Below are 15,472 nucleotides of genomic sequence, written 5' to 3'. Positions count from 1 at the left end.
TTAGAGGATTTTTTTATTGCTTTGTTACTAGTCTTTTCCTATGTTTTAACCCACACAAAAAGGAGTTAAACATGTGGTTATAGTCAGATCTATAGAGGCAAAACACTGCAATTCCTGAGCAGTGTTTTCTCTAAGGCCACATTTTGTGAGCTGCCCAGCAGTGACACAGTTAATAAGGGAACCATGCATTTCGGTGTGCATTGTGTACTGTTTGCTAACTGCAGGGTGAGGTTCCCTAATTAAAGTGAAGTTCAAATTTAATGAATTAGTGCCTGGTTTTTAATAAACCTATTAAAAACAAGGACACTTTAACTCATCAAAATTTACATTTCACTCCTTTTCTTCAAAAACATACTTTTCAATCCTGAAAGCCACTCCAGCGATTCCCCCAGCTTCCTCCAATCACGGCTTTCCCCCCGGGGGATCATGGCCTGATGCAACGCCGTGATTGGAGGAAGCCGGATTCGTCATTTTGGATCTGCGAAGATGACTTGCGACGGGCGGAGGAAGCTCTGCAGCGGCTGTCAGGATTAAAAGGTAAGTTTTTGAAGAAAAGGAGTGAAATGTCAATTTTAATAAATTAAATTTCCCTTGTTTTTAATAGGATTATTAAAAACCGGGCACGAATTCATCGAAATTGACCTTCACTTTACCTGTTTAACTGATGGGCTGCTCACAAAATATGACCTTAGAGAGAACACTGGTCCTGAGCTGACTGTGGATTGCTTGTTACACAAATATGCTGCCCTGATTAGCTCAGCCGTCAAGTTATGCTCAGGATCATTAGTTCATATTTTTGGGGAGTTGAACATATAGGTACATTAGGGTATTTTCTTTTGCAGCTATGTCCCTTTAAGATTTTTCACTGGCTTAGGCCTATCACCATTGTTTTAATTTTGTTTAGTCTACGCTTTTGCTAGGATCAGTAGCATAAGCTGCATGACCATAGATAAATGTGTGGCAATAGATTAGAATCAATTATGCCTTTTTATAGCAAGATGAAATTTCAAACACTGGACAAAAGTCTCTGCTTTAAAGGGACATGAAACCCCAAATTTTCATTTTGTGATTCAGATAGAGAATACAATTAAAAAAAAAAAAATTACCATTTTCTTTTACTATCAAATTTGCTTCGTTCTCATGGTATTCTTTGTTGGAGCGTATAGAAGGAAAAAGTGTTGAAAGTGGCGGCGCTGTGTCACCTCCAGGGAACCAAGCTACCCACGTCAACTTGTTGCTTTCAGTTAAAAATAAGCCTTTTATTAAAATCATCACAAAGGTGTCTTCAGGTGCAGCTTCAGGTTTTATTTTAAATAAAGAGAAGAAGATAGGAACAGAGGTATTATTTGGCACACTTAGGATAAGAGTCTAGGTAGCAAAGTATATTTAAAGAGCTAAAGGGCAAGATAAATATAAAATGTAACTTTTATTTATTATAGTAAAATGTAATGTCATAAAATAAAAAAAATCCTATATTAAACACACATAGATACTTAAGCGATTATATATAAGATAAAATTAAATTTAGCGGTGATTCTGAGCGCACCGTGACTCGTTCCTACATTGAGGGGTTTCTTTGCTACTCCCATTATTTCCCCGCATCTGTATAACCCTTAATAGAGTTAACAATATGTACTCTAATCATATCTATATTCAATATAATAAATGATGGGTCTTATGTTCCCAGAGGTATATAGGAGAAGATAGTGGTAACCTATCAGCATTTTTTGTGTGTTTCTCTTAATGCACACGGTTTTAATGCTTTCTGTTTTCTTGTATAGTTAGGATGGTTCTATGCCACCCGCTATATATATAATAATGCTCACACTGGCTATACCTAATTTATTTGTTATCTGATTTATGACATATAAGACTTACTAGAGTTAACTAGAACCTTGTACTCAATTGAATAGATATATTTGTCATGAACATATGTTTCTTTGGGATTCTATATGTTTAGAATTCATGCTCCTAGTCTGAGACATATGATACATAGACTCCTTATAGAGTGGTCTAATAGTTACCAGTAAGGCTCAAATTAAATTTAATTTTATCTTGAATATAATCGCTTAGGTGTCTATGGCCTAGATTTGGAGTTTGGCGGTAGAAGGGCTGTTAACGCTCCGCGGGCTTTTTTCTGGCCGCACCATAAATTTAACTCTGGTATCGAGAGTTCAAACAAATGCTGCGTTAGGCTCCAAAAAAGGAGCGTAGAGCATTTTTACCGCAAATGCAACTCTCGATACCAGAGTTGCTTACGGACGCGGCCAGCCTCAAAAACGTGCTCGTGCACGATATCCCCATAGGAAACAATGGGGCTGTTTGAGCTGAAAAAAAACCTTACACCTGCAAAAAAGCAGCGTTCAGCTCCTAACGCAGCCCCATTGTTTCCTATGGGGAAACACTTCCTACGTCTGCACCTAACACTCTAACATGTACCCCGAGTCTAAACACCCCTAACCTTACACTTATTAACCCCTAATCTGCCGCTCCCGCTATCGCTGACCCCTGCATATTTTTTTTAACCCCTAATCTGCCGCTCCGTAAACCGCCGCAACCTACGTTATCCCTATGTACCCCTAATCTGCTGCCCTAACATCGCCGACACCTATATTATATTTATTAACCCCTAACCTGCCCCCCACAACGTCGCCGCCAGCTACTTACAATAATTAACCCCTAATCTTCCGACCGCAAAGCGCCGCCACCTACGTTATCCTTATGTACCCCTAATCTGCTGCCCCTAACACCGCCGACCCCTATATTATATTTATTAACCCCTAATCTGCCCCCCTCAACGTCGCCGACACCTGCCTACACTTATTAACCCCTAATCTGCCGAGCAGACCTGAGCGCTACTATAATAAAGTTATTAACCCCTAATCCGCCTCACTAACCCTATCATAAATAGTATTAACCCCTAATCTGCCCTCCCTAACATCGCCGACACCTACCTTCAATTATTAACCCCTAATCTGACGACCGGAGCTCATCGCTACTATAATAAATGGATTAACCCCTAAAGCTAAGTCTAACCCTAACACTAACACCCCCCTAACTTAAATATAATTTACATCTAAGGAAATTAATTAACTCTTATTAAATAACTTATTCCTATTTAAAGCTAAATACTTACCTGTAAAATAAATCCTAATATAGCTACAATATAAATTATAATTATATTATAGCTATTTTAGGATTAATATTTATTTTACAGGCAACTTTGTAATTATTTTAACCAGGTACAATAGCTATTAAATAGTTAAGAACTATTTAATAGTTACCTAGTTAAAATAATAACAAATTTACCTGTAAAATAAATCCTAACCTAAGATATAATTAAACCTAACACTACCCTATCAATAAATTAATTAAATAAACTACCTACAATTACCTACAATTAACCTAACACTACACTATCAATAAATTAATTAAACACAATTCCTACAAATAAATACAATTAAATAAACTAGCTAAAGTACAAAAAATAAAAAAGAACTAAGTTACAAAAAATAAAAAAATATTTACAAACATCAGAAAATTATTACAACAATTTTAAACTAATTACACCTACTCTAAGCCCCCTAATAAAATAACAAAGACCCCCAAAATAAAAAATTCCCTACCCTATTCTAAATTAAAAAAGTTAAAAGCTCTTTTACCTTACCAGCCCTGAACAGGGCCCTTTGCGGGGCATGCCCCAAGAATTTCAGCTCTTTTGCCTGTAAAAAAAACACATACAATACCCCCCCCCCAACATTACAACCCGCCACCCACATACCCCTAATCTAACCCAAACCCCCCTTAAATAAACCTAACACTAAGCCCCTGAAGATCTTCCTACCTTGTCTTCACCATCCAGGTATCACCGATCCGTCCTGGCTCCAACATCTTCATCCAACCCAGGCGGGGGTTGGCGATCCATCATCCGGTGGCTGAAGAGGTCCAGAAGAGGCTCCAAAGTCTTCCTCCTATCCGGTAAGAAGAGGACATCCGGACCGGCAAACATCTTCTCCAAGCGGCATCTTCGATCTTCTTGCATCCGGTGCGGAGCGGGTCCATCTTGAAGCAGGCGACGCGGATCCATCCTCTTCTTCCGTTGTCTCCCGACGAATGACGGTTCCTTTAAGGGACGTCATCCAAGATGGCGTCCCTTGAATTCCGATTGGCTGATAGGATTCTATCAGCCAATCGGAATTAAGGTAGGAATATTCTGATTGGCTGATGGAATCAGCCAATCAGAATCAAGTTCAATCCGATTGGCTGATCCAATCAGCCAATCAGATTGAGCTCGCATTCTATTGGCTGTTCCGATCAGCCAATAGAATGCGAGCTCAATCTGATTGGCTGATTGGATCAGCCAATAGGATTGAACTTGATTCTGATTGGCTGATTCCATCAGCCAATCAGAATATTCCTACCTTAATTCCGATTGGCTGATAGAATCCTATCAGCCAATCGGAATTCAAGGGATGCCATCTTGGATGACGTCCCTTAAAGGAACCGTCATTCGTCGGGAGACAACGGAAGAAAAGGATGGATCCGCGTCGCCTGCTTCAAGATGGACCCGCTCCGCACCGGATGCAAGAAGATCGAAGATGCCGCTTGGAGAAGATGTTTGCCGGTCCGGATGTCCTCTTCTTGCCGGATAGGAGGAAGACTTTGGAGCCTCTTCTGGACCTCTTCAGCCACCGGATGATGGATCGCCAACCCCCGCTTGGGTTGGATGAAGATGTTGGAGCCAGGACGGATCGGTGATACCTGGATGGTGAAGACAAGGTAGGAAGATCTTCAGGGGCTTAGTGTTAGGTTTATTTAAGGGGGGTTTGGGTTAGATTAGGGGTATGTGGGTGGTGGGTTGTAATGTTGGGGGGGGGTATTGTATGTGTTTTTTTTACAGGCAAAAGAGCTGAAATTCTTGGGGCATGCCCCGCAAAGGGCCCTGTTCAGGGCTGGTAAGGTAAAAGAGCTTTTAACTTTTTTAATTTAGAATAGGGTAGGGAATTTTTTATTTTGGGGGTCTTTGTTATTTTATTAGGGGGCTTAGAGTAGGTGTAATTAGTTTAAAATTGTTGTAATAATTTTCTGATGTTTGTAAATATTTTTTTATTTTTTGTAACTTAGTTCTTTTTTATTTTTTGTACTTTAGCTAGTTTATTTAATTGTATTTATTTGTAGGAATTGTGTTTAATTAATTTATTGATAGTGTAGTGTTAGGTTAATTGTAGGTAATTGTAGGTAGTTTATTTAATTAATTTATTGATAGGGTAGTGTTAGGTTTAATTATATCTTAGGTTAGGATTTATTTTACAGGTAAATTTGTTATTATTTTAACTAGGTAACTATTAAATAGTTCTTAACTATTTAATAGCTATTGTACCTGGTTAAAATAATTACAAAGTTGCCTGTAAAATAAATATTAATCCTAAAATAGCTATAATATAATTATAATTTATATTGTAGCTATATTAGGATTTATTTTACAGGTAAGTATTTAGCTTTAAATAGGAATAAGTTATTTAATAAGAGTTAATTAATTTTGTTAGATGTAAATTATATTTAAGTTAGGGGGGTGTTAGTGTTAGGGTTAGACTTAGCTTTAGGGGTTAATCCATTTATTATAGTAGCGATGAGCTCCGGTCGTCAGATTAGGGGTTAATAATTGAAGGTAGGTGTCGGCGATGTTAGGGAGGGCAGATTAGGGGTTAATACTATTTATGATAGGGTTAGTGAGGCGGATTAGGGGTTAATAACTTTATTATAGTAGCGCTCAGGTCCGCTCGGCAGATTAGGGGTTAATAAGTGTAGGCAGGTGTCGGCGACGTTAAGGGGGGCAGATTAGGGGTTAATAAATATAATATAGGGGTCGGCGGTGTTAGGGGCAGCAGATTAGGGGTACATAAGGATAACGTAGGTGGCGGCGCTTTGCGGTCGGAAGATTAGGGGTTAATTATTGTAAGTAGCTGGCGGCGACGTTGTGGGGGGCAGGTTAGGGGTTAATAAATGTAATACAGGGGTCGGCGGGGTTAGGGGCAGCAGATTAGGGGTACATAAGTATAACGTAGGTGGCGGTCGGCAGATTAGGGGTTAAAAAATTTAAATCGAGTGGCGGCGATGTGGGGGGACCTCGTTTTAGGGGTACATAGGTAGTTTATGGGTGTTAGTGTACTTTAGGGTACAGTAGTTAAGAGCTTTATGAACCGGCGTTAGCCCAGAAAGCTCTTAACTCCTGCTATTTTCCGACGGCTGGAGTTTTGTCGTTAGAGCTCTAACGCTCACTTCAGAAACGACTCTAAATACCAGCGTTAGAAAGATCCCATTGAAAAGATAGGATACGCAATTGACGTAAGGGGATCTGCGGTATGGAAAAGTCGCGGCTGAAAAGTGAGCGTTAGACCCTTTAATCACTGACTCCAAATACCAGCGGGCGGCCAAAACCAGCGTTAGGAGCCTCTAACGCTGGTTTTCACGGCTACCGCCGAACTCTAAATCTAGGCCTATGTGTGTTTGTCATTAATATAGGATTTTTTTTATTTTATGACATTACATTTTACTATAATAAATAAAAGTTACATTTTATATTTATCTTGCCCTTTAGCTCTTTAAATATACTTTGCTACCTAGACTCTTATCCTAAGTGTGCCAAATAATACCTCTGTTCCTATCTTCTTCTCATTATTAGGCACTGCCCCTGCAAGTATACAAAGGTTTAACCTAAGGGGACACCCGTTTAAGAGATCTAGAGGCCGAATTATCAAGTGTCTGTCGGACCTGATCCGACAGGGCGGATCAGGTCCGACAGACATCGCTGAATGCGGAGAGCAATACGCTCTCCGTATTCAGCATTGCACCAGCAGATCACAAGAGCTGCTGGTGCAACGCCGCCCCCAATCGGCTGCCAGCAGGGGGTGTCAATCAACCCGGTTGTACTCGAAACACGGCCAGAAACACGGGCCCTCAAGCTCCGTATGGAGCTTGATAAATGGGCCTCCTAGCCTCAGTCCCTCCCTTCCCCAATTTGAGGGGTTTACTTATTTATTGTAAATAAAACCTGAAGACACCTTTGTGATGATTTTAATAAGAGGCTTATTTTAACTGCAATCTCGTGAGTATAACCAGTTTGTGTGCCTACCACATTGTCTGAAATCTGCTACATTATTGTGAGCTCTTTTATTTTGGAGGTGAAAGCAACAAGGTTGACTCAGAGGACGTGGGCAGCTTGGTTCCCTGGAGGTGACACAGCGCCGCCACTTTCAACACTTATGCATGGCTTTGCCATTGTTTTTTGGCAATTAGAAGGCTGCTAATGGCAGCTGCGCACCACACTTCTGAAATTCCCGGCAGTGAAAGAGTTAATCAGTAAGCTTATAAGGTTTATTGTTGCTTAGGGACTACTGCTGTGTGACATAGTATCTACGTCCATATGGTGCAAGGGTTTAAAATTACAGTTTATCTGAATCCCAATCAAGAAAAATTCTGGGTTTCATATCCATTTAACATTGGAATAGTAACAGATCTAAGCATTGGTTTAACATTTGAATCTTTCATTAGAAAAAATAATATTATTATTTTTAAAGGAATGTTACATTTTGCTACATTAAATGTTATATGTGATTAAAAACACATTAGAAACAATACATTTTTTTAGTAGATTTGCTAAATATTGGCCAGATTACGAGTTGCATGAGTGATATTGGTTTATCACGGCTGTTTGCGGGTGTCGGAAGTAGCACGCATATTACAAGCTAAAAGTTAATGTAATCGATTGAGCGCAATTGAATTTAATGTGCTTGGGATAGCGCAACCCTCAGAGCTCTGGTTAACTGTTTCGTTTAAATAAAAGTATCACAAAACGCATCAAAAATACATTTAAAAGTACAGTTACACTCATAGTAACACTAATAAAATTATTTTAAATAAAAATTGCACAAACAAGTTATAAGGCATGCAAAGGGCTTTAACTAGAAATAAATACATGTATATGTCTAAAGATGGATATGCATGTATGTATATTTATATATATATATATATATATATATATATATATATATATATATATATATACAGTATATACATATATATTATATATGTACATACTGTATGTATTTATATTTGTATATATGTATTTATAGACATATATACACATATAAACACATAATAATATATATATAGAAATCTAGACATATTGGAGCCCTTTACAGTCAAGTAGATGAAAACATGTAAAGGCACATCTATGCAATATTCATCTTTCATGGAGTGTTATACTGTGTAGTTACTGTAAATATTTCACATTCCAATGTTCTGCACATAGGGTAATATGTTCTAAGTATTTTTTAATAGATATTCACACATATATATATATACGAAAGTTCATAGGGATTTGCTCTCTCACCTCTTAAGATACGAGCCAGGGTGTCAGGAACAACAATATCCAATTCCAAGTAATAGATCCGCACTCGCTGGACTTTCAAAAAACAATAGTTTATTGTGTACAGTGACTTTTGGGGAGCCAACTGTCCCCTTCATCAGACAATCATATATATATATATATATATATATATATATATATATATATATCTATACCTAGAGGTATATATATATATTGTACCAAAATACCATCATAAATATGTATTTATGAATTAATAGAACATCTGCTTTGTGAAGAACATTGGAATGTAAAATATTAATATTTTCATGTCGGTTAGCACACTTAAGAAAACACAATCGGGTTTGTGTGCAAGTAGGATGTTAGGTTTTCCCACTTTTCACACTCCATTGACTTTTATGGGGGAATACGTTAACGTGATCGCGATATTTAAAGTTCGGCTTTTTGCATGTGTCTGGTTAATGCACGAGCAAAAACGTTTTACTTTCAACTTGTAATTTGAGCGCTACCAGACGCGTGCAAAAAGTTTACATCTTGAGAGTGATAAATAGTGCTCCACTCGTAAACTAGCCCTATATGTACAGCTATGCACAAAGAAAATGCTTTTTCTGAACTACAGACAATACTTAATAGATTTTCAGTGGTATTCTTTTCACATAGATTAGGAGGTTGCATACATACACCATCCAAATGTTCTGAATATTTTGACACAGAGAAATAATAATAATAATAATAATAATAATAATAATAATAATGTGTTGTGGAGTGGGGGGAGGGTAGGACAGGGTACACAGTATATGCAGTTGTGCAGTTTTTTAACATGTATTTATTTAGCATTTATTTTTTTTATAGAAAATACATTGATACAAATAAACCTTTGAAGAATAAAACAGAATAAATACAATTTTACAAAGCAAAAACATTCCAAAAATAGGTTTAAATAACAAAAGAAATAAAATAAACATATCTCTTGTTAGCAAAAATTTTAATATATAAAAACATTATTCTGTAATGTTTAAAAGGACCATTACATACGTATTAAGGTGTTAAAAAAAATAGCACAGGGAAGAGCATATTTAATCTGCTCTTTAATCAGTTCAACCTCAATTAAACAGAAATCCACCACTCCTTCAGCCTGTTCTGATAATCTGCAGTCAGGAGATCACCCTCTATTAGAGCAAAATAAGTCATGTCTGGGGCAGTTATATTAATTAGCAGCCATTGTGTGATCCTATATTATAGCTTTAGCAGTTTGAAAATCTAATCTCGCACTACGTAAGTTAGTGGAATGCTTGGCAGCAGAGCATTTGTGGGGCCCTGGGCAAAACACATTTCTGGGGGCCCCATATTCCCCTCTCACTATGTTTTGCCCCTTGTATGGACACCCCTGTCCCAACATTCAGTTTGCCATGTATACATAATAACAGTGTTATACCTGCTCATAGCATAAACACTTCCTCATAAACTAAATACATGATGTACATTTTACCTTCTTATACCCTCACCCCTGATGACAGTGTGTGGGCTCCACAAACTGTGGGGCGTGGAGTGGATGCTCCTCTCGCCCTGCCCAAAGGGCAGCTCAACTTGGCAGCCCATTAGGAATCTGGGCGTGGTTTATGGCATTTAGACACTGATTATAATGGCAACATTATCATGTGACATGGTGCAACCATGACAACCTGCAAACTCATAATGTCCAGGTATTATAATCCCCCAGTAAACCAATGTTTTTCCATAAAAAAAAAACTTTTGGGTGGCACATGCTTACAAAGAGCCCCACCAAATGGTTTGCACATGTATTCATTATATTTAATAAAGAGACTACAGATGAGACAGCACCCAGGATGGAGGATATGGCAAGGTTATACAAAGTGGTGCTGCCTTCTAGACAGAGAGCCTAGGAGTTGGCTGTCTCTGGGAGGAATTATGCCAATATCAACATTGAAATATTATGTGACAAACTTTTGTTGTTGACATTGTGAGCAGATCCTGTCAGTATACAGAAACTCAATATCCCCTGAGTTTGTTCAGATATTTTGTATTCAGGGGGTCGCCCTAAACAGATAATAAGTAGAAAGCTGCCTGATTGTGTCCTTAGAATCTGTGTTCAAGAATTTCCACCACAAAATACTCCTTCATTTTTCATCTCTGCATTTTGCTATTAAAATTCTGCTGTATATGGTATCAGGTTTAAAATATACTAGATAAAAATCTAAATGTGCTTGCACCTAAACCAACTGATCTTTAAAAAGTCAGTTGCCCATCTCTGTGTATGATATTGTCAAATCATGTGCTTTACATTCAACAAGCTAAGGTAGCATTTCTCTTGTGCAGTTTGTGTTAAAGATCACTAGATGGCAATCTAACCTCATAGTAAGACGACCAGCTGTCTGAATATTATTAGGGTGACCTTCTTATGCATAATATAAGCACAGGCTGTTATGATAAGGGGCCTTACAGTACATTTATCATGTATTAGAAAGAGCAGACATGTTACATTGTTTTGTATGGAACAACAATTAAGTAAAAGCTGTTGTAAATGAACCTATAAGGAAATGATTGTGTTTCATGCAAATCATACCTTTGTATCTATTGCTCAGTGGCTAATATGAACAACTCACACTGAAACTGTTTATATAACACTGGAGCAGACCGTTTTCAAATAGAAAAGCACTGTAATACTCAGATGGAACGTAGAAAAAAATGAGGTACAGTTTCCCTTTAAATGTATAAGTAAAACTTTAGCAGGTTACCAGAATAGGCATAGACAGAGCTGTTTTCCTGTCTTCTGTAAGAGAAATTCCTAATTTTGGTTATAAGGACAGGCTCTGACAGTACTTTGCTCCAAATATATGTTGACCAACTAACTGCAGACTATCATGACATTCTCAGATAGTCTACTTACTGCAGATTACCAGAATGACTCTTGACTGTAGAATATTAGATAAGGCTTGGAGAGTGTTGGTTTTCCCCTCTAATGTAAGGTGATGATCCCCTTATTGCAGACTAGAAGTCATCAGATCATGATAACTGCTCCCCTACACAGCCATATTGGTCCTGAAGAAAATGAACTTGGTGATACCTTTTTGTAAACCAAAATATATATCCTTCATATACAAAGTACATCAATTTTAAAATCTCATCAATTCCATAAGGTGTTTGCAAGTGCCCTATTCAAAAGGAACATATGAAGAACTTTTTCTTTCCCACTAAAGCGTATCACCACAACATCCAAGTTGCTGTAGCACAAAATGAAATGTTTTAGTCAATGTTAATATAATGTAAAGGAAACCATTTTTTTTTCCAACTGAAAAATGTAAAATGCAATACTGTAATATCCATTTCTAGTGGAATGTAAATAAACAGTTATAATTTCATCAGGACTGTGGTAAAGACAGGCATGTACTTTCTTAAAGGGACATTGAAATTGTACATTTGCTATATCTTGTATTTTAAAACCCCCCAGCATAGTTTAAAATTTCATGAAAACCAAATAATAGGAAGTCTGCAAAACAAGATTTTGTCCCTGAGAATAGACAGTTTTTGTAAATCAATCATGTTGCAGGTGTAGCCAATCACAGGCTGAACTGCCACTATGTTACGCTGCCTCGAGTATTAGGACATGAGCGCTAATCAGTAGGCCAGCTATGCAGCCTGTGAATGGTTGTCCACAAAATACTGTTTTATGAGATTGATAAACCTAATATATTCAAAAGCTGCCTTTGCTCAGGGATTAAATACCTTCAAGTGTTTAAAGCTGCATAATAGAGCATTTTGGACTTTATTGCCACTCTAAATATTGCTTTACACTGCAATAGCACAGTGATATTTCATTACAGACTTGGACCGTTCTATTAAGCATGAGATCACTTAGTACAAAATAGCTGGAGTTGTCTGTTCCCATATCCCTTAATAGTCCTTAAGATTTACAGACAATACATATATGCATATCATTAAATAATGTTGATAATTTGTGGGGTTTATTTTTATATACCTCATAATATTCTGTCTGTATTTAAGGAGTTAATATTACTCCACATAATGATGGAGAAGCATGGGCTTTGGCACAGGCAATTATACAGACATCTTAAGCCTCTCTGAGTAGGGCCCCACTTCCTGTCTTGATAGGAAGTAAAAGAGCCGGTTGATATTTTAAAACCCTGCATAAGAGTTGAGTAGACAGATGATCTAATATTAGATCTCATGAATCAAATAGCCAAATGCAGAGAATGTTTAGTGGATGGAAGGGTAATTTTGGCTGCCATTATACTGCATTACATTTCCAATTTTTTTGCATTTTAGCCATCTTAAATGTAGATCCAGATGAAATCAACCAACATTAAATTAAAAAAATATATTCCTGAAAAACATCACTTTGAGCCATAACATTCTTTATATCTTCACTCATTTTATTCTGCTTCATGAGTAGAAGAGTTGACTCTATGCCTTTGTAGCTATTCTGCAGATCGTGCAACGCTATTTCATGATCTTGTGTCTTCCATCGCTTGAATTATAAGTGTTTGCTCTATGAGTCTATTTTCCATTTAAAAAATTAAGTGAGGTAGAAATGAAAAAAAAAAAATGTGAACTAGGAAACACTTGATCAAACTGCACATCCTGAAGTTGAGAAAAAGCAACAGATCTTTGGTAGCCAAAGACATATGCTGTTCACTGCTGCTTCTTCCAATTGTATTATCAGACACATCCACAATCCTTAGCAGAGACTTCTTTGATGGTGTGGTAATGATTCTTAGAATCTAGGAAGGAGATATCATCATCGTAGGATAGAGGTCGGCAACAAGGTCGTGCCCGAACTTTCTCCTTCTTTATTTTTTTCTTTCCTCTGATACTTTTCAAAGAAAGGTCGTAGTTGCGGACGGCAGAATCGCAAATACCACTGCAATATCTGAACAGGACGGTCTCGTCGGATATGTAACCAAGACCTAGCTCGCTTACGCTCACCTCCAGCTCCTTCAAAGTACAGGGTTGTTGACGTATGCGTGCCCTCTTCATTCTTGGTCCATTTTTTGGATCGTCTCCAGAGTGGACGGACTGGCTGTACCTCTCGACCAAAGTTGAAACAAGATCCCGAATCTCTCCCTGTGTATAACTTTCGAAGAGAGAATTGTCTGGAAAGAAAGAAAAAAAAACATGACCATATCTATATTATATTTCATTTGATACATGGAGCCAATTTTTTATAGAATCTTTCTATAGGAAACACAGCATTTTCTTTTAATTACGGACTCTAAAAAGTAATGAAGTTACTTTCTATAATTCAATGGATGATTAATCTGATCCCTATAATTTTTCTCACTGTTACAAAAAAAAAATATTCTTAGAAAGTGCTTTTTTTTTTTTAACTCTTAGTACTCTATATACCTCATTACAACTCATCCTAGCTCTATATATATTTCCCCATATTTAACAGTTTTTACTATATGGCATTTTTATATAACACCTCCCAAACTCTAGGGGACAGTGCATGTTCAATGCCTCTTTATTGAAGATAAAGTCTCTCTGGTGATTTAATGGGGTTGCAAGTTTCTTTTGTTATACCCAGGCCTCTGAATACATCCCAATACCTGCCTGGATCTCTTTACAGAGTGGAGGTAAATTACATTACATATACTATTACCAATGATTTCATTTAACTTCACCTGGCCTAGGTATGAGGAAGTATTCAGAAAAAAGTAGGTGTCCACGTGTCCCCACTTAACCATCAGTGAGTCCTCATCTGCAATGGAGGGAGTAGGTAAATTTATTAAGAACCTGACAAGAGGCAAACATATATATAAACTTAGCTGACAGTGCAGGTTAAACACTGGACTATATATGGTTGATCAGGTGTTACATGTTTTATTATTCATGTCTGAAAAGGGTCTTAACAGTATGGGCCAGATTACAAGCGGATCGATATTTAATGCTCCTGCTCACATGCAAACTCGACTGGAAGTAAGTTTTTTGCGTGCGTCAGGTAGCGCTTGTATTACAAGTTGAAAGTAAACTGTTTTTGCATAAGAGCTAACCTGATGTGTGCAAAAAAGGCGAACTTAGGATATTGCACGCACATTAACGTATTCCCCCTTAGGAGTCAAGGGAGCAAAAGAGGTGGCATAAAAAACCTAACACGCTTCTTGCTCGCAGACCTGATCGCATATTCTTAAGTGTGCTAACCTGACATGAAAATATGTATATTTCCCTTTCCAAAGTTCACATAGAAGAATATGTTCTATATATTCATAAATGCATATTTCTGCATATATCTAATGATTTTTTGTACTATATAAATCTATATATCTATATCTATAAATTATTCTAACTAGGTATAAATATATACAGATATATATAGAAATCTCTCATTTAAAATACATAGAACATATTATGCTATGTGCAGAACATTGGAATGTAAAATAGTTACAGTACAAACATAGAACAAGACTTTATTAAATTGGAATATTGCATAAATATGCTTTTACATGTTTTTATCTATTTAAACACAAGGGACTCCAATGCACTTACAGTGTCTCACAAAAAGGAGTACACCCCTCACATTTTTTTGTAAATTTTTTATTACCGTATATCTTTTCATGTGACAACACTGAAGAAATGACACTTTGCTACAATGTAAAGTATTGAGTGTACAGCCTGAATAACAATGTAAATTTGCTGTCCCCTCAAAATAACTTAACACACAGCCATTAATGTCTAAACCGTTGGCAACAAAAGTGAGTACACCCCTAAGTGGAAATGTCCAAATTGGGCCCAAAGTGTCAATATTTTGTGTGGCCACCATTATTTTCCAGCACTGCCTTAACCCTCTTGGGCATGGAGTTCACCAGAGCTTCACAGGTTTCCACTGGAGTCCTCTTCCACTCCTCCATGATGACATCACAGAACTGGTGGATGTTAGAGACCTTGTGCTCCCCCACCTTCCGTTTAAGGATACCCCACAGATGCTCAAAATGGTTTAGGTCTGGGGACATGCTTGGCCAGTCCATCACCTTTACCATCAGCTTTTTTAGCAAGTCAGTGGTCATCCTGGGCTCAGTCTCCGAAGGGAGGGGATCATATACTCTGCTT

General features: G+C 37.4%; 1 protein-coding gene across 3 annotated transcripts in view; it reads right to left on the bottom strand.

Annotated features, from left to right (window-relative positions):
- Positions 1-9,416: 9,416 nt before the first annotated feature.
- Positions 9,417-15,472, bottom strand: part of NRTN (neurturin) — a 211,397-nt gene continuing 205,341 nt past the window's right edge. For all 3 annotated transcript variants that reach the window (XM_053703033.1, XM_053703035.1, XM_053703034.1), the window contains exon 3: positions 9,417-13,518. In XM_053703033.1, coding sequence (XP_053559008.1) covers positions 13,085-13,518 — 434 coding nt within the window. In that variant the 3' untranslated portion in view covers positions 9,417-13,084. The remainder of the gene's footprint in view (positions 13,519-15,472) is intronic.

Source organism: Bombina bombina, chromosome 2, assembly GCF_027579735.1.
Source record: "Bombina bombina isolate aBomBom1 chromosome 2, aBomBom1.pri, whole genome shotgun sequence".
NCBI lineage: Eukaryota > Metazoa > Chordata > Amphibia > Anura > Bombinatoridae > Bombina > Bombina bombina.
The sequence above is the reverse complement of the archived record's forward strand: the minus strand, read 5'-3'. Positions and strand labels throughout refer to the sequence as shown.